Source organism: Pelophylax lessonae (assembly GCF_965119305.1).
Source record: "Pelophylax lessonae genome assembly, chromosome: 7".
NCBI lineage: Eukaryota > Metazoa > Chordata > Amphibia > Anura > Ranidae > Pelophylax > Pelophylax lessonae.
The window spans coordinates 104,264,485-104,290,743 of NC_138774.1; the positions used below are offsets into that span (position 1 = coordinate 104,264,485).

Sequence of the window (26,259 nt, forward strand, 5' to 3'; positions counted from 1 at the left end):
ACGTGCTCAATTAGGGTATTTATCTAGCCACCCCCTCCATTGCTGCTGGAATGTCTGGAAATTATTTCCCGAGCTAAAAAAAAAAATTTTCATATGAGTGAATTATTTTCACTCGGTTGATGACTTCATAGACCGTAGGGATTTTGGTAGACTTCCATGCCGCCGCTACATTAGTTCTAGCCGCCGTTAAAATATGTGAGATAATACATCTATGTTCATTCGGGACGGACTGAATGCCTAAATTCAGTAGGGCCAATGACGGCGTCATAGGTATTTTTAGTCCTGTAACCGTGGCCACCAAAGCGTAGATGGCCACCCAGTAGCTCCGTGGTTTCCTACATTCCCAAAAAGTATGGAGTACAGTGCCCCTCGCTCCACATTCTCTCCAGCAAGCATCTGAAGAGTCCTCGTACATATGGACCAGTCTGGATGGAGTAAGGTAGCTCCTATGCAATATTTTAAGAGCCCCTTCCCAGTGGTTAGTGCAGTGCGTATATTTAAAAGAGGATTGTACAGCTGCCTGCCAATCCCCAATGGAATATTCTGCATCAAGGTCCCTTTCCCATGATAACATACACTTCAGTTTGGACTGGGCCTTAGGTTGCCTCAATACTTTATAGAACCAAGACAACCCGCCAGCTCTCGGTTTCCCCGAAGTGAGGTACTCCCACACCTCCTGAGGTACCTGAACTCGCAGTTCCGGGAACCTCAGGTGGTAATGTCGCAGTTGTGCCAGAAAAAAAAAATCATAGGGGGTGGAGGAGGACAGGACCTGGGAATAGGTAAGGGAGCGCTGGGCACCAGGGCTGGGACACCTCAGCGAGGGAATGAGAAATTCGTAGGAAGCCAGTGTGAGGTCTTTAGGCAAGGTAGGAATTCCAGACACCTGTCGCAGAGCCCCCCATCCATGAACTGTAGCCTGAATGGCCGGAACTCCAGGAAGTTGGAGACTCCGCCCAGTTTGAGCCGCTATTAGTAGGGAGGGAAGGTCTCTATTAGCTACCAGGGCCCTCTCAATGATAACCCACAACTTATCGGAGTGGGGAGTACACCATTCCTTAGCCTGATCCAGGAGGGCTGCTGCCTGATAACTTCTAAGATCCGGCATTCCCACTCCCCCCCAGCTCCTAGGCCTGCGCAGGGTAGAGTAGGAAAGCTTGGGTACTTTCCCGTTCCACAAAAACTTCCTAAGCTGCTTGTCCATGTCATTAAAGAAATGTTGCGGAACGATTATAGGTATCGCTCTAAAGTAGTACAATACTTTGGGTAGTACCAGCATTTTGAACGCCGCCACTTTGCCCACCCACGACAGTTCGTGTTGGGCAATGTGAGACAGATCCCTATGCACTATCTTAGTTAATTCAGAGTAATTAATCAAGTATGTAGAGGCTGTTGGAAATGATAACTGTATACCCAGATATAACAAGGACTTAGAAGCCCATTGAAAGGGATGTTCTGTTCTCAACGCCTCTAGATCTCTAGAGGGGATATACATCGGGAGGCACTGGGACTTGGTAGTATTCAATTTATAATACGAGACCGCCCCGTACTCCTCCAGCACCCTAGCCAGGTTGCGCAAGGACGAGGGCGGGGAGGTCAGAGTGAGTAGGACGTCATCTGCAAATAACCCTATTTTATGTTCCCTGTCTCCCACCCTAACACCCAATATGGATGGGTCACACCGAATGGCCTCCGCCAGTGGCTCCATAACTAGGGAGAAGATCAGGGGAGACAGAGGACACCCCTGGCGGGTGCCATTTGTGATCGTAAAGGTGTCCGACATAGCTGTGCTAGTAAAGACCCTAGCTGAGGGAGTAGTGTACAAGGCCGAAATGGCCGAGCAGACAGGACCCCGAAGCCCAAATTTCGTTAACGTCGCCTTTAGGTACCCCCAGTGAACCCTATCAAACGCTTTTTCCGCATCGAGCGTCAGGAACACCGAGGGCACCCTGCGACTTTCCACCACAGACAGAAGATCAAACATCCGTCTAGTTCCATCGGGGGCCTGCCTGCCCGTAACAAATCCAACCTGATCACTCCGCACTAGTAAGGGTGTGACCTTCGCTAGTCTTTGCGCCCATATCTTTGCATAAAGCTTCAGATCAGAATTCAGCAAGGATATGGGGCGGAAATTCTGTGGAGCATCAGGCGGCTTCCCCGGTTTCGGCAGCGCCACTATGACAGCCTGGAGCATCTCTGCAGGGAAAAACGATCTGGTCATAGCGGCATTAAACACCCGGCCTAAGTATGGCGTTACGATAGAGCCGAAGATCTTAAAATATTCAGCTGAAAAGCCATCCGCCCCCGGTGACTTACCAGGAGGCAGAGAGCCAATAGCCATCTCAATCTCCTGGTCCGTAATAGGGGCATTTAAGCTCGCCAACATCTCTTCCGAGACCGTGGGCAGGCTCAATCTTGCCAAGAACCTCTGTATGCCCTCCGCCGACGGTTGCGGCGAAGTCGCATCGTCCTTTAGATTATAAAGATCAGTATAGTACTTGGCAAAGGCATTAGCTATCTCAGACGGGTGGTAGACAGTGCGAGAGGTGTGAGGATCCTTTAAAGAGGATAATTTAGCCTGTTGTTGCCTCTTCCGAAGATAGTTGGCCAACATCTTACCCGCGCGATTTCCAGAAGCATAAAACCGCGCTTTAGATCGAAACAGCAAAGATTGGTGTTCCTCCAGCAATTTAGTTCTCACCTGCGCTCTACAATAATTAAGTTCCAGCAGCAATGTAGGTGTAGGAGTGGCCTTATGTCTCGTCTCTAGGTCCTTAAGTTTAGACATGAGAGAGGACATAGCCTTTGCACGTTCCCTTTTAACTCTAGAGGCCAGCTGTAGGAGCAGGCCCCGAACATACGCTTTATGTGCACACCACAAGGTAAAAATGTCCGTGTCAGACCTATCATTATGTTGGAAAAAGTCCTCAATCTGACCCCGCAACCGCTCCCCGTGGCCGGGGTCCCGGAGAATAGAAACGTTGTTCCGCCACAAGTGTACAGGCACCTCATTGTGCTTCTCCGCGACCACCACAGAGACCGGGGCGTGATCAGACCAGGAAATGGTATGAATAGTGGCGGACTCCACCAGACGCAGTACAGACAGGTCTGCCACAAAAAGATCCAGTCTGGAGTACGACTGATGGGGTGCCGAAAAATACGTGTAGTCCCTCTCAGTGGAATTGACACATCGCCACAGGTCATAGAGATCAGAAGAGTGCAAGAACCTCTGTAGCGTGGTTCGTGCATGCCTCTGAGGGAGGGTACAGTCCAAGGAAGCGTCAGTTATACAATTGAAGTCCCCACAATATAGCAGGAGACCCTTCTTGACTCGATCCACTTTCTTAACCAGTGATCGTAGAAATTTGATTTGGCGTTGGTTAGGCGCATATACATTAACGATAGTATATGTGACATTGTTAATGTCACATATGAGTACTAAATAACGACCTGCGTCATCCACAATCGTGTCATGCAGCTGAAACGCCACAGAGTGAGATACCGCTATTAGAACCCCTTTTCGCTTGGTCGCCCCAGAGGCCGTGAAAATGTGGGGGTATCGCTTATCTGAGCATTTAGGCTGTTTAGATTTCGCAAAATGGGTCTCCTGCACACACAGAACATCCCCCCTAAGACTGCGAGCCTCCCTCCAAAGAGACCGCCGCTTAAAGGGGCTGTTCAACCCATGGGCATTTAAAGTAACAAACTTTAGTGGCATGAGAATTTAAAATATAAACGAGTAAGGGTCATCCCAAGGATGAGGCCAACGTCATAAAAGAGAAAATGGTCATCAAAAAAAAGCAGGGAGTCACTGAGTATACTCTCACCATACCCAGCAAATCCGTCCACTGGAGCAGAGCCATGAAACCTCCCTACTGCGGGAGTGTACTGAGCACATGAGGAAAGTCCAAAGTCCACGTTCAAGTCGGTGCTTGTAAGGAGGCTGAAAAAACAAAGGAAAACAAAAACACAAGTCCAAAAAACATCACAAAACATAACACAGGTAGAGTATGGGGTAAACCCCATCATGCGAACTCAATCGCAAGTAGTGGGTAGGGGGGAAACAGCTCCCACCCTCCAGTTCCCTCCTGTACACCAGCCCACAGAAAAAGCGAGGATTATCACCCCCTTCTATGCCACAGACCCCCTGTCGTAGGGGTAGTGCAGGATCACTTTACCAAGGACCATTCCGGATCCAAGTGTGAGGGAGAGTTGGACACTTGCATAGAAGCCTCCGGATCAGGCAACAGGCCCCAAGTCTTAGCCAGGCGAAATCCCTCCTCCTCTGTACGGATAGCATAAGTGCGGCCTTCTCGTACGATAAGCAATTTCATGGGGTACCCCCACGAGTAGACTACCTTGTTGTTCCTGAACAGTTTCGTCAATGAAATCAGTTTCTTGCGGGCAGCCATCGTGTACTGAGAGAGATCCGCATACACAGTGATCCCTTGGTATGGGTCAGGGAGAGGGGATGTCTTCCTAGCCATTCTCATGAGGTCATCCTTCACATGAAAAAAATGGATCCTCGCTATGACATCCCTGGGCACTTTTTCAGGCAGATGCTGGGGCTTGGGCAGGCGATGAGCTCTATCCACAATAACCTCACCAGTTAAGGTGTCAGGCAGCAGGGCCATTATGAAAGCCTGTTCAGTAGGAGGAACAGTTTCCGCCACTCCCCGCAGCTTAATGTTGTTGCGCCGATTTCTGTCCTCCAAGTCGGCCAATTTAGCTTTAAGTGTCTCCACCTCATCCGATGTGTCGTTGTGAGCGTCCACCAGCTCGTTATGAGCCACCGAGAAATCGGCCATCTTCACCTCCACATGATCTACTCGGTCTCCCAGGCCTGTCACATCGGTTCTGAGATGTGTAACACAGGACATAAGATCTCTGTATAGCGAGCCAGTGAATGTTAGGAGCATTTCCTTCATCCTGGTATCGTTGAGAGGCTGCCCCGTGGTAGGAAAGTCTCTGATATGCTCATAAAATTCCAGAGTGCTGTCCTGGGAAATGTCTCCCGCCCTGCTATCCCCCACATAATGATGTTCGGAAGAGCGCCGTGGAGCTGCCTTCTTCGGGCTGTCAGATGGAGAGGGACCCGGGGGAGACCTATGTCCAGAGCCCGGGGATTGAGGAGCCTGGGAAGGAGAGCCCGCCAAGCCACCTCCCCGGGGCTCGTTAGCCCCGCTGCGCTGTGAGCAGGCCGCGGCGCCATTTTGAGAGCGCGGCGTGCTGGTGGAGGCAAAAAAGTCTGTAAGTTTGCGGGGCTTCCCGTGGTTTTTTCGCTTCCCCATGGCCAGCGGGTGTGGAGAGAGGGTTCAGGTGGGTAACCAGGCTGGTGTCGCTTACCCTCGTCGCTTATGCACGCTGGAGAAGAACCGAAGGATACGGAGCTCTACTCTCACGCGGCCATCGTCCTCGGCTGCCGGCCACGCCCCCGCCCCCACTCTTTCTTAATGATATCGTCAAAGCATGCGGGAAAAAGGAAAAAAACTTTTGTCACCCTGGAGGGCTTGCGAGTGCCAAAAGGCAACCTGCGTATCAGTGCGTCCACCAGCACCTTGTCTTGCGCGACAGCGGAGACAGAAAGGTCATCCTCACTATCAGAGGACACGGGGAACGAGGGGAGACCTGTGTCAGCAGCTAACGGTTCAGATTCCGAATTTGAGGCATCAGACGAGGACAGGCAGAGGTTGTTTTTTTAGCACCACGCCCCTGAAACCTTCACCCGGGACACAAATGACTCCAGGACCGCCGAAAGTGCATCAATAGTGAGGGGGCCTCCGGGGGCCCCACTCCTGACTGACAGGCGAACGACCGGCAGGTGGGCCCTGGGGAGCCAGGTAGGAACCCCCCCCGCACAATGGCCGTCCGCATCGGCGGGACCCCACGCCCCCTTAGCGGCCTGCACGCAGATCCAGTCTCCCCACATATCCCCATGCGACAGAGACCCACCAGGAGGGGGGAAAAGGGGGGGGGGTGGTAGGAAGGGGGGCACCATAGGTGGGGGGTGCACAGTGGAACAGAGGGGAACCCGGAGAACGGGGGTCCGACTGTCCCAGGGAGGGGCCCGCGTCCACCCCAGAACCAGACCACGAGGAAAAGGGGGAACAGTTACTTACCATACCGGAACAGGCGGGCGCCAACTCCTGACAGAACCCCTCGCCGCTGTAGTGGGGGGGGGGGGATGTCGGCCAATAGAAACGCTGCGACTTGGTCACAGACCGGTCGTATGCGACCAGGCGAGACGTTTAACCCGTGGGCCAGTCCCCGTCCAGTGGGACTATGTCGCGGCCGACCCAGCGTGAAGCTAGGGCCTGCACGTGCTCGTAGGCCGGCTGGGGTGACACTGGATCTCAACATCCAGCCCGTCGCCCAGATCCGGCATAATTGCTTGTAGATCTCACAGGAACAACTGGAGAAAAAAATCTAGCTAAAAGTAAATTATCTAAAAAGCTTGCCAGAACCAGATATCCCAGCAAGGAACTTAGGTCCTTACTCCTGACTAGGCAGAGAAAAACTGACATCCTATAGCAGGAAGAGAGAGGTTATACCCCTTGGGGACTGCCCATACATGTAGCCAGAAGTCTTTTTCTGCCTAGTGTCCTACTCCTGTAGGGGGCAGCAATACCCTACTGATATCAAGATAGGAGTCCTGCGTCTGTCAATGAGCGACAGAGAAATATAATTTTTTTGAATTATTTATATTAATCTCTGTATCCCAAAGCCTTTTTTCTTTTTTTAATTATGTGACCAGCAGCAGAGGACAGGAAGCCCCTCCTGTCACGATTTCTCTACAGACAGGCTGGGTCATGCGACAGCTGTATATACAATTTAGGAAAGAAGGCTCAAATTAAAATAAATAATTAGTGTCGTCATCCATATGCAAAAATAGAAGGGACAATGTAAATTAAAAACAGTGTGTGTTTAGGATCACTTTAAAGGAGGAGATTTACAAAAACTGGTGCACACAGAATCTGGTGTGGCTCTGCATAGTAACCAATCAGCTTCCAGGTTTTGTTAAAGCCTTATTGAACAAGATGAAGATAGACGCTGATTGGCTACCATGCACAGCTGCCCCAGAATCTGTGTGCAACAGTTTTACTGTAAATCGCTCCTTAAGAGTCAAGTTGCTGCAAACACTGCTAAGAAGGCTTGCAAACGTGAAATTAAGCGTGGTCTGTTTTACATGACAACCGCATTAGTATGTAGTTCATTTACAAAAAAAAAAAAAAAAGGCAAAAAAACTATGATGCCTAAAAAGCAGAGAATGCAAAAAAATAAAAAAATAAATTCTGGCCTTCAATGCTCAATCACATTTAATATGTACCTTTTATACACTAGGAATAAATATGAAAAAGCAGCAACCTGACTGATAGCTACAGACAGTCTGTCCATTCCACCAGACTATAAATTCATGAATCAGTAGGCTATATTAAAAACAAACAAAACATGGTAGCCGTGTAGATAATGAAGTCTAACTAAGGCCCCTTTCACACTTATGCGACGCGATTTTGCCGCGATTTTGAGCAATGGCTCAGGGCTATATACCTCAAAACGCATTAAAATCGTGCCAAAGTAGTGCAGGAACTTACTTTGAAGTTGGTGCGACTTCAAAACGCACTGATATGAATAGGGCTCATTGAAAATAATGGAAAATGACTTATGCGATTTTGAGGTCCAAAATCGCGGGACAAGTCGCACTAGTGGGAAAGGGGCCTAAAAGGCCATTTTTTATTCGTTTTGGACAGAGTGGAGATGCATTAGAACGCCAGTTGGGTTTGTATTGGCGTTTGTGTCCCCGGTAAGGAAATTCACCCCATTTGTTCTATTTAACCTCATCATTCACGGTGAAAGTAAAAGAAAATTCCAAAATTTGGGCTGCCCTCATACTAAATGTGAAATCTTCCCAAAAAAAAAAAAAAATGGTAGTTCTGGTGGTCTGGGGGGCCCCAAGGGATTCCCATAATTTGAAGAGATTTCCTCCCACTTCCTGTTTTAGCCGTGGGGCAAAAACAAGAAGTGGTAGGAAATCTCTTCAAAATTATGGGAGACAGATGGCAAAAAAAAACTGATTGGTTATTACCCTCCCAAACTCTTATCCAAAAGTAAAAAAACAAAGTTTTGCCTAAAAGTCTACTTTAAACAAGATGGCCATCAAATTACCTGTTTTCTTTCATGTATTTTCAAGTGATAAGCTGCTTGTCTGCGCAGCTTAGGAGCACCAGTAGCAAAAACTGTAGGCACGGCATTCACCTTCAGTTTCCGTCTCGTCCATTTATGGTTTGGTTCAGATGAAATCAAAGGAGTATCACTGCTTAATTCAAACATTTCCTCTTCAAAGTGCTCTGAACACAGTACATAATGCCCGGGGTTCTTCATTAAGGTGTCCTGCACAAACTCCCTCACGTTGCCCACATCGGTGCGACTGTGGTGTACCCATGTCTCTGCTAGTGGCAGCTCTTTGGGGAAAGAGTGCATGAAGACCGCCAATGGAAGCTTACCACTATGGTTGGTGCAGCCATAGGCAAAGCAGTGAGGCATTTCCAACCTGTGAAATAAAGACAATATACTTATCAGTGTAAAGTTTAGAACATGTTCACTTTCTGAAATGTGTATGCATGGTTACATCTGAAAGCGTGAAAGCTAAACTCTGGGAACAACACCAATTAGGTAACCTAAAAGTCCAACTACATGTCTACCAATGAGTATTATTATCTAAAGAAATGTCTGGTCATCTTAACCATCTCAATTTAATATAAAAACTAACAGTCGTACTATGCCCATCCTCTACTTGGGAAAATTATGTATCACTTAGAGCTCCTATTAATGGATTTCATGGTCATAACTGTTGCTATGTGCTAGAATGGCCTTTTCTTACGAAGAAAAAATATGATTTTTGTAAGATCTTACCGTAAAATCTTTTTCTCTGATGTCCGTCGACAGACGCAGCCTCATCTCCATGAGCTGAGTGGGTTATGCTGCCACCTGCAGGAGTAGTCTAGGCAGTACGTTAGTACAAAACCTTTAACATGTACACACCCACAGGGCTGTCCTTCCAGGCGTAACCCCCACTGCCACAGCCTAGCACTGCCACAGCCCAACACATCAGTTTAGTTGCAAGCAGTGAAGACAAAAGAACCATCCCCATACAGAGGGGTGGGTGCTGCGTCTGTCGACGGACATCAAAGAAAAAAAGATTTTGCAGTAAGATACAAAAATCTTATTTTCTCTACCATCCATCGACGGACGCAGCCTTATCTCCATGAGCTGAGTGGGACCTCCCAAAGCAGTATAGGCATGAGGGGTGGGAAAAATGCAACCAGGCAGTAACGTCAACTCCAAGAGGCTAAACAGCCAACTGGGCAACATGGAGTTCACCCAGGTAAAAGACCCCTAAGAGAATAACAAAAAAACATTCTCTTAAAAAAACAGCAGCCTGCAAAACCTTGTGGCCAAAAGAGGCATCCGAAGATGCCAACAAATCCACCTTATAAAAGTTTATAAAAAGGTGTGCACAGACAAGACAGACAAAAAGACAGTACTGTAATAAAATTAAAAAGGTGCTTCAACAAACTGTTAAGTTTATGGGTGTGAACACGTATGCAACCATATTATTTTAGTTTTTAATTTTTACTTTCCTCCACTTAAAAGATTTCAGTTTGTTGTTCAACTAAGTTGTACACTTTATAGGTCACATTAAAAAGGTGGAAAAAGTTCTGGATTTATCGTTGACTTTTTTTTTTTTACATCACAGAATCCTGACCTTTTAACAGGGGTGTGTACACTTTTTATATCCACTAGGTCATGCTACGGTTTTGTTACTCTGCCATGCCAAACATTGTTCTCTTCTTTGCTAATTGTACTGTGCTGGTTTTATACCTTTCTTTAATAAATAAATCTTGTTTAGGAAAAAAAAAAAAACCTCTAACAGTCCTCTTTGGCCGCAGTACCAAATTGTCTCCATTTATGGACAATTTGTCTGTTGGATGCCTCATCACTTTGTATCCGGTTCCAGCCTTATGCAGATCAACTATTCATCGTATGTCTTCAGGGAGCTCCTTTTTGCAAGGCATGGTTCATATCAGCTGATGTTTCTTATCAACAGCAGTCTTAAAATGTTTAGGTGCCTTATTTATATAGCTTTAAAGAACACCTCTAAACGAATATTAAACAGTTGGATTCCAAGTGTGCAGACTACTACCAACAAAAGCTAACTGGAGTAATAAGTTAAGGGCTTGAAAAATCCCAGGTGCCAGGTCTCCATGGCACCTGGAATTTTTGTCAGCCCATTCACTGTTGACACCAGGCAGAAAACAGGGTCGCATTTCCTTGAGGGGCCAAAGGCAGATGCAGCAGCTGGGCTGCTCCTTGAGCCCATGCTGCTCACCCGGCCAGCCACCCAGTCGATTCAGCTGTCGGGGCGGAAACTACAGGACAGCTTACCCATTACCTTGAAGGGGGAGGAGCTGAATGAGACCCCATCGCCTGATGTCAGGATAGGTGTCACTGCTGCTGCCTTTCACAGACACCAGGAGCCAGACCGGTGAGAAAGTGAGTGCCTGACTGCCAATGGTGGCATGTTCATTTACTTTTCAAAAATGTATAGGAGTGGCTGCATATAGAGTAATTGGATCTCTAGTCTCCTAATGCAGCCTTTAAATGCCTGTGGGAGGGAAGAGGAGGAGAAGCAGGCTTGCAGAACTTGTAGGAGGAAAATGGAGAGATCGCTTCCTTCATATGCAGCAGCCCCCACAGGTCCTCCTATCCAGCTTCTTTCTGCAGTTTTATCACACAGCACAATGCCACAGATGTTGCAAGTTTAGAGGGAGAGTGCAATTGGCAGGCTGACTACAGGAAAGTCCACCAGAGCTGTTGCCCATGAATTGTATGGTAATTTCTCTACTATAAACTGTCTCTAAAGGAGTTTTAGAGAATTTGGCAGTACATCCAACTGGCCTCACAACCGCAGACTACGCATACCCACACCAGCCCAGGACCTCCATATCCAGCATCTTCCACCTCCAAGATCGTCTGAGACCAGCCACCCAGACAGCTGCTGCAACAATCTGTTTACATAACCAAAGAACTTCTTCACAAACTGTCAGAAACCATCTCAGGGAAGCTCATCTCCATGCTCGTTGTCTTCACCTGGATCTCGACCTGACTGCAGTTTGTTGTCGTAACCAAATTGAGTGGGCAAATGCTCACATTCGATGGCGTCTGGCACTTTGGAGGGGTGTTCTCTTCACGGATGAACCCCAATTTTCACTATACAGGGCATCATGTGGGTAAGCGGTTTGCTGATGTCAATGCTGTGGATCGAGTGGCCCATGGTGGAGTTGGGGTTATGGTATGGGCAGGCGTATGTTATGGAAAACGAACACAGGTGCATTTTATTAATGGCATTTTGAATGCTCAGAGATACCGTGACGAGATCCTGAGGCCCATTGTTGTGCCATTCATCCACGGCTATCACCTCATGTTGCAGCATGATAATGCATGGCGCCATGTTGCAAGGATCTGTACACAATTCCTGGAAGCTGAAAACATCCCAGTTCTTGCATGGCCAGCATACTCACCGGACATGTCACTCATTGAGCATGTTTGGGATGCTCTGGATTGGCGTATACGACAGCGTGTTCCAGGTCCTGTCAATATCCAGAAACTTCGCACAGCCATTGAAGAGGAGTGGAGCAACATTCCACAGGCCACAATCAACAACCTGATAAACTCTATGTGAGAGAGATATATTGCACTGCATGAGGCAAATGGTGGTCACACCAGATACTGACTGTTTTTTGTAGAAAAGAAACCTATATAGAGTTCTACTGGGAATTTTGGACTCCATTTTAAGATGGTTCAACTTCATCCCTAAAGCTGCGAAAACACGTGCAGTTTTTTTTTTTTTTTGTTCAAGAAGCGGTTGAGGGGTATGCAGGAATCTCTTCCACTGTACTATTGTTATCTGACAGCCGGGACTCCAAATACGAAGATCAGCGCTACAGCCAATGGCTGTTTGAATGCTGGTTTTTGCAGCAGCACTGTTTGAACAAAGAGGGGTACACTCCGATCGAAATTCCGCCAACTCTTGCAAACCAGGCTTAATTCTGTTTTACCAATTTAATCGATCATTAGCTGTCAGGTACTGGCTAGTCCTATTTATTTCCCTTTCCTCTTGGGTATGGAAAACAAGCAGACATAAGAAAAAAAAAAAAATGCTGTAGAAGCTAGACTGTAGACATTGTTTATTTCACAGCAGATTATCACCTTCATCATAGACTTTACTTTCTTCACATGATCTGTTCCTGGAATGCCTGAGGCTTTTAGGTTTGAGATTATCTTTTACAGCTGCTGCTTCCTTGCCAAGAATAAAATATCCATTACATAAATTAAGTATATTTTCAATTACTGTTAAGACCTATTACTGTAACATTAACCAGAAAGTAATCTTGGATGTGATCTTCACATGCTAAGCTTAATGGAGGAAGAAAGAAAAAAAAAAAAAAAAAAAAAAAAAAAAGGTGTATGGCCACCTTTGTACATCTCGAACAGTTATGCAGGACAGTGTAACTTATCAGTACCGACATCCAACAAGTACTCAGCCCACATTCTCGCCCTGTTATGGCAATTTGTTCACAGGGAACCCGGAAGTAGCAGAGGCAACTCTGCCTGTAATCGTGGCATTTCAGGCTTTGAAATAATGAAATGCCAGAAGCAGAGGATGCTCGTTGACTCCTGGGGGATTGAGGACATCAATATCCCAGGAGTCAACGGGACATCCTTTATACATACATCACTTTGATGGACCAATACAAAGGTGGTGGGAAATTATAAAACAAAAAAGGTAATTATAAAAAAAGGCAATTTCTAAAAATTTAAGAGAGAGGAACTACCTTTAAACATGGGACACGCTTATGAAAGAGGGTAAAGAGCTGCTTAAGGCCCCTTCCACACAGGATGGACTGCTTGCTCAGCAGGGAATATGTCCTCTGTTTCCTGCTGAGCAAGCAGAAGGCTTATGCAGAGCGGACACAGAGACAGACCCACTCTCCTCTATGGGTGGTCGGATGTAAATTAACTGCCTGTCCGTTTACACCCGACTGCCATCCAAATGGGTCCCCATCGCCCACCCATTTACACCCACCCTCTACAGGAGAGAATAGAGGGTCCGATCAGCCTGAAATATGGACCACTCATGTGAAAGGGCTTTAACTGTCCACACAAACCATTAAAATCGGAAAAATGCTGCTAGAAGAGCATAGTAAAAAAAATACCTACAAAAATGGGGGGGGGGGGGGTGGGTTGGGTGAGGTAGGCAATTATAACCAAATAAGAAAACACAGCAAACCTGTGGCAGATAATAAATATGGGAAATGTGAACCTGGACTCAAAATAGACACAAGACAATTTGTCGTCTGATCCTAATAAAATACCACAAATCCCAGAAACAAACATTCTAACAGCTCATACTGGAAGTGATATGTTTTTCTTGTAAGGCTTTTATCTGCACAAAATGCCAGCTCCAACATTCCAGACACATTAAGCATCCAAACCCTATTTTCTGGCACATATGCGCCTGCAGGCCGTTGTTTTGAGATGTTGACGTGTTCATAAGAGAAGCAGCCGATTAGCAAATGATATGTACGTATATTCTGCTAAAATGCATCACATGTCTGAACTCCTGACACTGGATCTCGTGCTGCAGCCATATTTCCCCCAGGCTCCTGGTGAAGTCATCAAAGACTAACTCCATGACTAATTAGACCATCAGAAAAGACTTGTGACCAGTAAGACAAAACGGTCTAAATTTAATGCAGAGAACTGCAGGGATACAGATACTTTTGTCTATTCCTAAACTTTGTTAGGAAATATCATGCCCCTTTCCTCCAATAACAAAAGGAAGTATCCATCTTTAAATGATCATGAATGGCCTGATAAAAGCAAGGGATGTGCCCAATTCTGCAAGTTTCCAAAAATGTTAACGTTATTGAATAAAGGAATTATTCATTTGCCTATGGGTATCAGTAAGAGTTTTTTCCTCACTCCTGCAAATTGGACCATGTTTTGAGGGGATTTTGCTTTGCTGCGGTTTGGGAGTTTAGAGACCATGTTTTTTTTTCTTCATTAGTTTTTATAGTTTTGGATGGCATATAAGTAGGAATGATAATTGTAAGGCTTTAAATTCTGTCTGTGTCCCCACACAGGCAGGACAGGACACAGATAACATAATATTCTGACAGTGGTTTTAAACCTACCAGAAAATGTAGTCTTTACTTCATGTACAAATTATATGTATAATCCCGTGCTATGGATCTGTGATAAATATAAATATCTAGCTGCTGCCCCCACTGTAACTAAGTGCCATTAAAGTGCTTCAATAGGGAACAGCTGCAATAAACTAACAATTTCAGGAAACACCCCGTGGTGCCATGGCTCTGAGTGCTCTCACGCATGTGCCCTATGGGGTTACACTTACCAGATAGCAGGCCCCTTTGCAGGGGTATTTCAGCTTTATATATATATTGCTTTCAAGGGCAACTCCTCTCCCCTCGCCTTCCCTCAATGGTAGGGACTCCACATGGATATAGAAAAAAATAGCCTCCATAGTGCAGTATCGTTAAAACTGATATTTTATTGAAGAAAATATTCAATACATGTCAGACAAGGCATTCAACCGTGGATACAGGCATTGCAGGACGCAAGTGAAGCAATGACACTAGACACCGCCCTATGTGTTTCGTCACATTGACCAGATGTACTGAGGCTCTCACATGTTCAGTGAATATTTTGATAGCAACAAGTAGAGACAAGTACTTGTTTTTTTTTGTTTTTTTTTAAATATGGGGTCTAGTAGACTCTAGATCTCTCCTCTGCCCTTAATGCATCTGACCACACCAAGATTGGTGTGATAAGATGATTTCCCCTATTTCCCAATGGCGCTGTTTATATCTGGCGAAACTGAAGTCATGAAATGCTCGTAGCTTCCGGTATCTTAGGCCATGGAGATGATCGGAGCCCTTCTGGTCTCCAATCAGCTCTACAGTCAGCGGACTGAACCAAATATCAGGGATATTTCAATTCCCTGTGATAACACATAAAAATGATGATGAAAGGGAAGGTGCCAAAAATAAAATCAAGCACCCCTGCCCCCCCCCCCCGTGTTTGTGTGCAAAGGCGAACGCAAGCATTGGACTGGTGTCAGATGTAAACAGCAGTTGCAGCATGCATGTGAGGTATCGCCGCAAACGTCAGATCAAGCGCAGTAATTCCTGCAGGAGACCTCCTCTGTAAATCTAAAGTGGTAATCTGTAAAGGCTTTTAAAAATGTACGTAGTTTGTTGCCGCTGCAAAATTTTTTTAAAGCACGTCATGTTTGGCATCTATGTACTCGGAATAAGATCATCTTTTATATTTTACCAAACAATTGGGCTATATATATATATATATATATATATATATATATATATATATATATATATATATATATATATATATATATATATATATATAGTGTCATTGTGAATTAATTTTTTTTAAAAAAAAGTGTTTTTTTTCCCCAAATAATTGCGTTTGGGAAATCTCTGCCGCCCAAAAACTGTAACAAACAGAATTGCAACACCCACCATTTTGTTCTGCAGGGCCCCTGCTTTAAAAAAATAAAATAAAAAAATGTTTATATATATATAATAAATGTTTGGGGGTTCAAAGTAATTTTCTAGTAAAAAAATAAATAAAAATAAATAAATTTTCTCATGTAAACAAAACATGTCAGAAAAGGCTTGGTCTTCAAGTGGTTAGAAGAGTGGACGATGTGTGGCATGAGCTTCTAATATTGGGCATAAAATGCCAGGACAGTTCAAACACCCCCCAAATTACCCCAAGCTATTTGCGGAGAGGCGTGTTGAGTCCATGGAATATTTTATATTTAGAAGTTTCAGAAAAATGTATGAATATTAATGATATATTGCTCGCACATGCCATGGGTATATGTGGAATCACGCCCCAAAATACATTCTGCTGCTTCTCCTGAGTACAGGGATATCGCAAGCGAGACCTTTTGGGAGCCTATCCGCCTACAGGGCCCCGAAAACCAATCACCACCTTTAGGTTTTTTTAAGGGCGTAAATAAATTGCTTATTTTACTTCCTCACTGCCTATCACAGTTTTGGAGGCCCTGAAATGTCAAGATAGCACAACCCCTGAAATGACCGCCCCCCCCCCCCCCCCCCCCCCCCCGAAATGACCCCATTTTGGAAAGTAGATACCCCAAAATATTTGCTAAGAGGCATGGTGAGTATTTTGCAGCTCGCATTTGTTTTAGAAAAAGAAAGAAAAGGAAACATTTTTTGACAAAAAGTAAGATCTGCAATCTGGGTGTCATTTCACATACACTCATGGCATGTTTGAGCAATATATCATTTGAGTGTTTTTTTTTTTTTTTTTTTTTTTTTTTTTTTACAGAAAAAGGGATTTTTGTCTTACCATTAAATCCTTTTCTCTGATGTTCATTGACAAACACAGCTCCATATCTTCTTGACTGATGAGCAGCATAAGCCATCGGTCACGAAGATATGGAGCTGTGTCTGTCAATGAACAAAGAGAAATTTGTAATTTACCCAAAACTTGTGGCGAAATATAAAATATTCCATGGACTCAGCATACCTCTCAGCAAATAGCTTAGGCCGCAGGGGTGTCAAAATGGCAGCCCTCCAGCTGTTGCGGAACTACAAGTTCCATCATTCCTCTAGTGGAGTCATACTTGTAACTGTCAGCCTTGCAATGCCTCATGGGACTTGTGAAATCAACAATTTAAGCCCTTAGAAAGCCTGAAGGTGGCGATTGGTTATCAAAATGTAAATCTTGCAGAATATACTCTTATATTCTGCAAGATTTACATTTTGGTAAACTTATTCAATGAATCCAAGCTCTGCAAGCTAAGAAAGCATGCACTGTGATGCATTCACAAAATTTCATAGTAACCATGAGATAAAACAAAGTTCAGGAATATTCCTTTATCCCATTGTTTTGCAAATCTATGTACACTACCAAACTGTATGATTATGTTTTACTAACCTGACAGCTTATTATTCTAAGCCCCCGTTCACACTGGGGCGACGCGGTGCGAGCAGCGCGCCGCGACCTCGGAGCGGCCGCCACGGACTTCATAACATTGAAGTCTATGGCGGTCGCCTCCTGGTCGCCCCAAAGAAGCTCCGGACCCTTTTTCTGAGTCGGAGCGACTTGTGTCGCTCCTATCAGAACGGGTCCGCAGCTTCCCTATGGGAGGCGACCTGCGGCGACCTGTGAGGCGACCAGGTCGCCTCACAGGTCGCCCCAGTGTGAACGGGGGCTAAATGGGTAACCTTCATTTTGTTTGCAAATATTAAAGATTCTAACTACCAGCAAGAATAAGTTCTTACATTTAGCCCACGTTCACCTTGGTCCAATTTGACATACGATTTGACATGTCAAATTGCATGTCAATTCTGAGCCAATTGCCATCCCGCACCTTGTTGTGTCACTGCTGCCTCACCAGCCATCCCATTAAAGTGAATGGGACTGTCGGTGAGTCAACAGTGGGTCAGAGGAGTTGCTATGGGACAGAGTTGACAGTTGCTCTTTAAAAACGGATTTAAATCGACTTGATTTAAATCAAATCCACCCTAGGTTCAGCCTCCCATCTCCCTAACGCGGAAGAACTGCATTCAGGAAAGAAACGTTTTGACTGCCGGCCGTGAGAAAACACAGCTAAATTGCATCAAAATTGTGGCACTGTTTTGCATTTTCCTGCGGCCATGGTAAATGATAGTCAAGTGTACGCAAAGCCTGATCTTTTTCCACATTGGGGTTTGGGGTGAATTCCTCATAACTTCCTGTACCTACATCCACCAAATTGACAGAATGTAAGCCAAAAGAGGGGATAAGGCAATAATACTGGCAGCATAGTGGCTAAATGGTTAGCACTTCCACCTGGCCGCACTAGGGTTGTCAGTTCTAATCTCAATCACAACACTCTATGCATGGAGTTCTTCCTGTGCCTCTATGGGTTTCCTCTGGGTACTCCACTTTCTTTCCACGCTCCAAAGACATGCTTGCAGATTATTTGGCTCCTATATAAATTGACCCTAGTATGTGCATGCATGAAGTTGAGTTAGAGACCTTTGATCAGGGCTCGACAAATCCCAGGGCCCAGGTCGCGAAGTGACCAGACACTACGTCCCGGGTGCCTAGGCGCTTGGCAGCCCATTCACCACCGGCATCAAGCGTGAGCAACTCCCACCACCCGAGCGGATAGTTCCTGTTCTGATCCCCTCATACTGCCCACTGCCAGAGGGCGCCGATCACACAGTACACCGCTTCCCTGTACAGGCCAGAAACCTCTATTATTACCAGCTTTGCTCTATGTGTGAGCGCACTACCAGCTACAGAGATTATTGGAGAGCATGTGCACAAGTGGCATATCAAAGATCAAGGTATGGGAGATTTTAATTGGGGGGGGAGAGAAGGGGTATCCTGTGGTGTCAGCAGGTGTGGGGGATTTTGTGTGTTACGGAGGGGGGTGTCCTAAAGCGGTTGGGGGGGCTAGTTTGTGTTGTCAGTTACGTAGAGTTATCTATAGGCATCAAAGTGGGGGGGGTTGGGTATCCTGTGGTGTAATGTGATGTCGGCGGGGAGTCATGTTGTGGCACAGAGGAGGGCAGGGACTGATGTGAATGTACAATATGGATGTAAAGGGTTGTTTAAAATGTTGGTGCTATAGAACAGTGTTTTTCAACTCCGGTCCTCAGGGCACACTAACAGGCCAGGTTTGCAAGAAAACTGAAATACATCACAGGTGATATCATTTGCTGCTCAGTGATTGCAGTATACTAGTTTGCATCTCCCCAAGGTAATACTTAAAATCTGGCCTGTTAGTGTGCCCTGAGGACCGGAGTTGGGAAACACTGCTATAGAAGTACCTATAATAAAATTAAAAGATCACAGAACTCCAAAGATTGTAGCTGGACATCCCATTTTACCCTGGCTATCATGCCACTTCCCAATATTCTAGTGATGAGGATTACACTTTAGGAGACAGATAGAAAAGCTCATTTCCAGAACAGGTTCACACACCAATAAGCTCTTGAGGTAGCCCCAAGGTTTTGCTACATTTACTACATGGTGAATCCTTAATCCACAATATCTATATTCACCCTACATGTGCTGATAACAGGATCTGCAACTAACTGCAGCTATGACCAACAACCCAGGAAACATGGAACCACCACAGCTCCTAATAATTAGCACAAACTGGAAAACATGGAACCACCACAGCTTCTTATGGCACTTTTCCACTGCAAGTACCGGCTCGGCTCTACTCGGCCCTGCTTGCTTTTCCACTGCTGGTACCGCATGGTACGGTGTTGGAACGGTACGGTATGGTTTGCTTTTCCATTAAAGTAGTACTAAAGTTAAGTGGGTGGGATTCTCTGAGCAGTGACTGCATGCAAAGGATTGTGGGATATGGTACCAGGTATGGTACCTCTTGGAACCACAATCGAGGTGGTACTGTTTTTGAGAGTCGTACCGTTTGGTTCCATGCAGTGGAAAAGCGCCGCAGTACCGTACCGAACCGTTCCTACACCATACCATGCGGTACCAACAGTGGAAAAGCACAAAAGCGAGCCGAACCGTTTGGTTCCATGCAGTGAAAAAGCGCCAATATAATTAGCACAAACATGGAACCACCACAGCTCGTAACAATTAGCAAGCCTGGGAAACATGGAACCACCAAAGCTCCTAATAATTAGCACAGTCCTGAAAACATGGATCCACCACAACCCCTAATATTTAGCACAGCCCAGATAACATGGAACCACCACAGCTCCTAATAATTAGTACTGTACAGCTGACATGGTTCTCTGTGACCCATGCAGTCAGGTCAACTGCAGGAAATTAATAAAACCACCATTGGTAGGAAGCAGAGGCAATTCTCAATCTTTTAGAATCCCTGCAGGGAATCACTATTCAACCTTTTCACAGAAATGAAGGAAAACTGTTATAGAGAAAAAAAATAAAAAAAAATAAATGTATATTCACACCACACAAACTCAACAGAAAGAAAATGTGATTAGATTCCCTTTGAGGAGCTCAACAATCCAGCCTTCCCTGCCCATGGCAGCTGCTGACCTCCTTCCTCGGTGTCTGCCACCAACTGTGATAAGCTTCCACAGCTCTTCCCATTATTGTGCCCATCTGTCAGCGCTTCAAGCTTCTTTGGGCAGGGAACACAATTTTACTGGAGATTTCCACACTAAAATACACAATTAGACCTCATCCTAAATAAGATTAACAGCAATATTCTGTAAGGTTCCAAAGTGTAGGATGTCTTCACAAAGTAATTGCAGCACAACTAGAATCATAGAAGATTACCCAGAGAATAAAAGAAGCCCTTGCTGGAACCGGTTAATCTCAGATGGGGATTAGTCAACCTTCCCTTCTAATCAAAACGCCTCGCAACAGTTTATTAACCGGTTTGCTGCTAACACTACAAAAATGTAAACTGAAATTAAGGAAATTGTTTGAAAACGGATGGTAAGCAGGCCCTATGTGTTGACAAATGAAGAAAAGGACAACTGAACCAGATTGACTTTTCCACTATGGTTGGATTACTTCCACTGAAGGGCTCTTTCACATGGAGTGGGGTCTGATCTGATCTGAAAAGGGGATCTGTGAACCGATCCCCCGCTGAATCAGAGCTCAACGGTACTGATGTCCGTTTTCTTTACACCCGTGTCTGTTCAGTTTGTGCCCGACAGACACGAACGGACCTGTGAAAGATCTATGGTTGGCCAAATGTAAACCAATTTTGATGTCCATTTACATCAGGCTACCTCCAAATCATTGTGTTTAGGTTTGCAAATCTAGAAAAGAATGCAGACCTTTTCAGGGTTTTATTTTTTGAACTGGACTAACTCGGGGGTAGGCAGGTGTAAACAGACCATTTCTGTCCACATGCTGCCTGGCGCTTTCAATCAGACCTGCCTGAAAAACTGACAGCCAGATCTGACCAGAAAGCCAATATGAATGTGCCCTAACAATTGTTTGTAGATTTAAACAACTATGCAATACAATTGTTGGCTGGAAGACAGAATCCTTTAATAAGGGCCTGGACTAATGCACGCAGCCAGGTGGCCAAAAATTACAGCTGACACCTAAGACCCGTTTAACCACTTAAGCCCCGGAAGATTTTACCCCCATTCCGACCAGGGGGTATTTTGCCATTCGGCACTGCGTGATTTTAACGGACAATTGCGCGGTCGTGCAACGCTGTACCTAAAAAAATTTGGCGTCCTTTTTTTCCCACAAACAGAGCTTTCTTTTGGTGGTATTTGATCACCTGTGCGATTTTTTGATCACGCGCTATAAACAAAAAAAGAGCGTCAATTTTGCAAAAATAGCAATATTTTTCACATTTTTTATATGAAATTCCCCCCCAAAAAAATGTAAAAATCAAAATTTTTTAACATTTTCGGCCAATTTGTTTTATGCTACCTATGTTCGGTAAAAGAAAAAAAAAAAAACGCAAAAAGCGTATTTTGATTGGTTTGCGCAAAAGTTATCGCGTTTACTAACAAAGGGAAAGATTTTTGTCATTTTTGTTGTTTTTTTTTTTAACGCGTAATGGCGGCGATCTGCGATTTTTTTTGCGGTACTGCGACATTGGGGCGGACAGATCGGACCCTTGACTGACATTTTTGACACTTTTGGAGTTACCAGTGACATTTCTACAGTAATCAGTGCTATACATATGCACTGTTACTGTAAAAATACACTGGTAGTGAAGGGGTTAACTTTATTTGGGAGGGAGGGGCTGTGTGTGTCCCTAGGGGCGTGCTTTCTACTGTGATTGGCTGTGGCTTGAGCTGTAAGGACACTGATAGTACATAGTAGATCCGTGTGATCAGTGTCTTTACACCGAGGAGAATGACAGGTCGCTTGTTTACACAAGCTCCCTGCCTTTCTCCCTCTCCCCCGCCGATCGCCGAGTGACCGGCGGACATCGGGTCCGCTGGTCACACGCGCGGGGGGGGGGGGTCCGTAACCACGCGGGGGCGCGCGCTCGCTCCCTAGACCCTCACAAGCTAGTGACGTAGCCCTACGTCACTTTGCCTGTGAGGGGCTGACTGCCGACGTAGATCGCCGTTAGGCAGTCGGCAAGTGGTTAACATGAACGGACGGATTACGTCCACCTGTCAGTTTTTCAGGCGGACCTTCCATTTTCCTCTATGGTGCAGTGGGTGTAAACAGGCATGTATCTGTTTACAACCACCGACATCCAATCTAACCCTCTAAAAACAGATGGATGGGGATCGTTCCCCATTAGTCTAGCGGATCAGATCAGAAGGAAGTTAGGAATTACAGACAGGCAGTCCGTTTACATCCGACGACCCATAGAGGAGTGCGGGCTAGGTCTGTATCTGCTCTAGGATAGGATACCCTTCTTTATCCAGTCATCTGCCTGATTAGTGGGGATCAGCGGATATGTTCCCTGCCAAGCACACAGACTTCTGGAGTCCGCTCCCTGTGCAAGGGGCCTTCTGAGGTTTTTTTTTTTTTTTCTTGTCAATAGAAGATGGCTTTTTACAAAAAAATAAAAACCTGCTCGTTCCAGATCGGACAGACTGGCTCCTGAGTTCCATAATAATTTGTGCACCCTTCTACAATTGTTACATTAACCACTTCCCGCCCGTTATATTGTAAAATGATAGCCGCAAAGTGGTTGTCCCATCCTGACTGGGCATCATATGGCATCCAGCAGGAAAGGCCACTCTCCGTGCCCCTGGGGGGTGCGCAGAGCAGCAATCGGTGGTGCGGTGTGTCACTCTGACACACCGCATCTCCGATCCCGGTAATCGGAGTATCTCCTGACAGGGGGGGGGGGGGGTCTGTGCTGGTAATTAGAGCATGGATTACCAGTGCAGACCCTTGGGGGATGCCACTAGAGCCACCAGGGATGCCCACTCTTGGCCACCAGGGATGCCCACCCATGGCCACCAGGGATGCCAATCAGTGCTCAGGGAGCCTGTCAGTGCTCTCCTCATCAGTGACGTCCATCATTACCATCTATCAGTGACGCCCACCAGTGCCGGTCATTGCCATCTATCAGTGCCGCCCACCAGTGCCTATCATTACCCATCAGTGCCGCCTATCAGTGCCACCTATCAGTGCTGCATATTAGTGCCATCCCATCAGTGCAGGAAAAAAATGTATTTACAAAATTTTATAACAAACAAAAAATGTTTTGTTTTTTCAAACTTTTGGGTCTTTTATTTGTTAAGAAAAAAAGAAAAAACCTTGCGGTGAACAAATACCACCAAAAGAAAGCTCTATTTGTGGGGGGAAAATGACATAAATTTGGTTTAGGCACAGTGTTGCATGACCGCGCAATTGTCATTCAAAATGCAACAGCACTAAAAGCTGAAAATTGGCCTGGGCAGGAAGGGGGTGAAAGTGCCCTGTATTGAAGTGGTTAAACAAAAATATTGTTACATATGTGAGCAACATAACCGAACAGAACAAAAATGTTACCCACTTACTTGTAAAATTCTAAATTAACATGGCTTTGTTTATGTGCTACCCCCCAAATAATGTAAAATTTATCAGAAATTCTAGTCTTTAGTTACATCAGCAGCAAGATCACTGTGAGACCATTCTAGAACAAACTGCCGCAATGCAGAAATCACTTCTTTCCTTATATTCATACTGCTATTATCAAGCAAGGTCCGCCGGACTTTCAGAGCGCATGCGCCGCTCGCGTCAGCGGCTGCATGCAGTGCAAATATCTTCTAAACCGTGCCGGTTTAGGAGATATTAATTGTACCTACAGGTAAGTCTTATTATAGGCTTACCTGTAGGTAAAAGTCAACAAAATTACTATACAGTACTACCGCTTTAAACTGCCCTCACTTACAGATGGAAGTTCATTCTTTTGATCTAAAATAACAAAATGATACATTGTAAAACATTGTGTTTTATAATGATATAGCAGCCTAAGGGCTCTTTCACATGGGCGCTCCGTATTTCCGCAAATCATCCTATTTTTTGCGGATGATTTGCGGACATAATGTAAGTCAATGGCATTGCGGATGTCAGCGGAATACCATCCACTGACATCCGATTTTCTTCCTTTCAGTTCTGTTCCGTTTTTTGTAACGGAACAGAACCCTATTTTTCCTCCGTTCAAAAAACGGAAAAGGAAGGAAAATCGGATGTCAGCGGTGTCATCCGCTGACATCCGCAATGCCCATAGACTTACATTATGTTCGCATATCATCCGCAAACGGATGGGATGATATGCGGACTTACGGAGCGGATGACAACTGTCATCCGCTCCGTGAAAAAAAAAAAAAGTCCCGCAGCGGACAAAAATAGCGGAGCGGCCGTGTGAAAGAGGCCTTAATGCTGATAAACACTTGGGAGGCTCTTTTTTTTTTTTTTTTTTTTTTTTTTTGACGGTGTGAGTGAGCAGAGAAGGCTGCTGTCTTTGGGATTTTGGTGAGCCACTGTACAGTATTTCCAGAACAATACAAGAGGCAAATTAAAGTGGTTGTAAACCCTTACATATACCCAGACTGGTCTCAGATAATACACAGAGATTAAACAAATCCTCCTCTTAATTGTACTTGTCTAGCTGCAGCCCTTTCTTCTCTACATCTGTTCAAAGTTCAAAATTTATAAAGCTTATCTGAGCTGCTAGAAAAAGGGGGCGGAGAGCTGAAATCGCACTCTATAGAGCTCAGTGAGCAGAGCTCCGAGAGCTGATTGGAGGGAAGTGATCCACCCCCTTCAAACAGCACACAGGAACAGAGATGAGGCTGTCAATCAGCTGGAGGTCCCTCCCCTGTCACCATTTTTCTCTTGGTGTCAGGACAAATTGTCAGAAGTGATTAACACTGATAGCAGATTAACGAAGCGAAGCAACATACAGAAATGAGACTAATGGCCCGTACACACGTGCAGATTGTCGACCGAAAATGTTCGGCCGCCGAACGATTGGCCGATTTTCGGCTTGTTAGTATGATGCTTCCGACAGCCGACAGCGCACTTTCGTCGTGCAAGCATTAAAATTTTTGTATGCCGACACCAGAGCGGCCGATTGTTCGCCAGTCAATACAGAATTCGGCCGACAGACAGCAGATTTGCAAGACTGGGCATGCTCAGAAAAGAAAAAACACAGGGAAAGTTAACCATCACATGACATCACTTCTGCAGTCGGCGGACAAAATTCTTGTGCAGTCTTTTGCACTTTTCAACAGACACAACAGCCCTCTGACAAAAGACGGCCGATCGTTCGGCCGACGATCGGTACGTGTGTACGGGGCATTATGCCTCGTACACACGCAACGATTGTTGGCCGTGAATTTTCGGCCAACGTCCGGTCGGCTTGTTAGTATGATGCTTCCAACAACCGACAGCGACTTTTCGGCCGAACAAAATCTGGTGTGCAGGCTATAAAATTTTTGTTGGCCGTCAACAGACCGGCCGATTTTCCGTCAGTCAGTACAGATTTCAGCAGACAAAATTCAGATGAGCAAGACTGGGCATGCTCAGAGAAGAAAAAACACAAGGAAAGTAAACCAGAACATGACATCACTTCTGAAGTTGGTTTTTGTTGGCCGAGAAAATTCGTGTGCAGTCTAGAGCACATTTCAACCAACACAACAACGCTGGACAAAAGACGGCCGATCGGTCGGCCGATAATCGTTGCGTGTGTACGAGGCATTAGTCCCGGTTTACACTATTGCGATGCGGGAACACTGCGAATATACTGCCATATGCGATACGCTGGGGGTGTCAATTCAAAGTTAATCACACCCCCAGATCAAATCGCATATGACAGTTCGCACATGAATCGGATCGCACTAGTGTGAACCACCATGTGATCCGATTCTGCTGCGTACCAAAAAAAAGGGTCATGTGCGAGTTCACTGCGATTGCGGTGCGAATTCAGGCATACAAACTGTATGACTAAATTTGCACCGCACAGACATCGCATGTGATTTTAGGAGCATACGCGATGTCTGTGATTGCATTAGTGTGAACCGGCACTCTGTGTCCCTAATTGAGACAAGTATGCACTATAGCGGGATATGTCTGGCTCATGTCTGAGGTTTAGAACCACTTGACAACAAGACTGTTGTGGTGCATTGTGGTAAAGTTAGCCCACTCATTTTGAACAGGTTGCCAACGCACCACAATGTGCACGAGAGCAGTGGC

General features: G+C 45.5%; 1 protein-coding gene across 1 annotated transcript in view; it reads right to left on the bottom strand.

The window, feature by feature from the left end:
- LOC309560856 (uncharacterized protein) overlaps positions 1 to 26,259 on the bottom strand; it is a 75,441-nt gene that overhangs the window by 44,346 nt on the left and 4,836 nt on the right. Inside the window, exon 2 of the mRNA XM_082264541.1 lies at positions 8,164 to 8,548. Within this exon, the coding sequence (XP_082120667.1) occupies positions 8,164 to 8,541 (378 nt within the window). The 5' untranslated portion in view covers positions 8,542 to 8,548. The remainder of the gene's footprint in view (positions 1 to 8,163; positions 8,549 to 26,259) is intronic.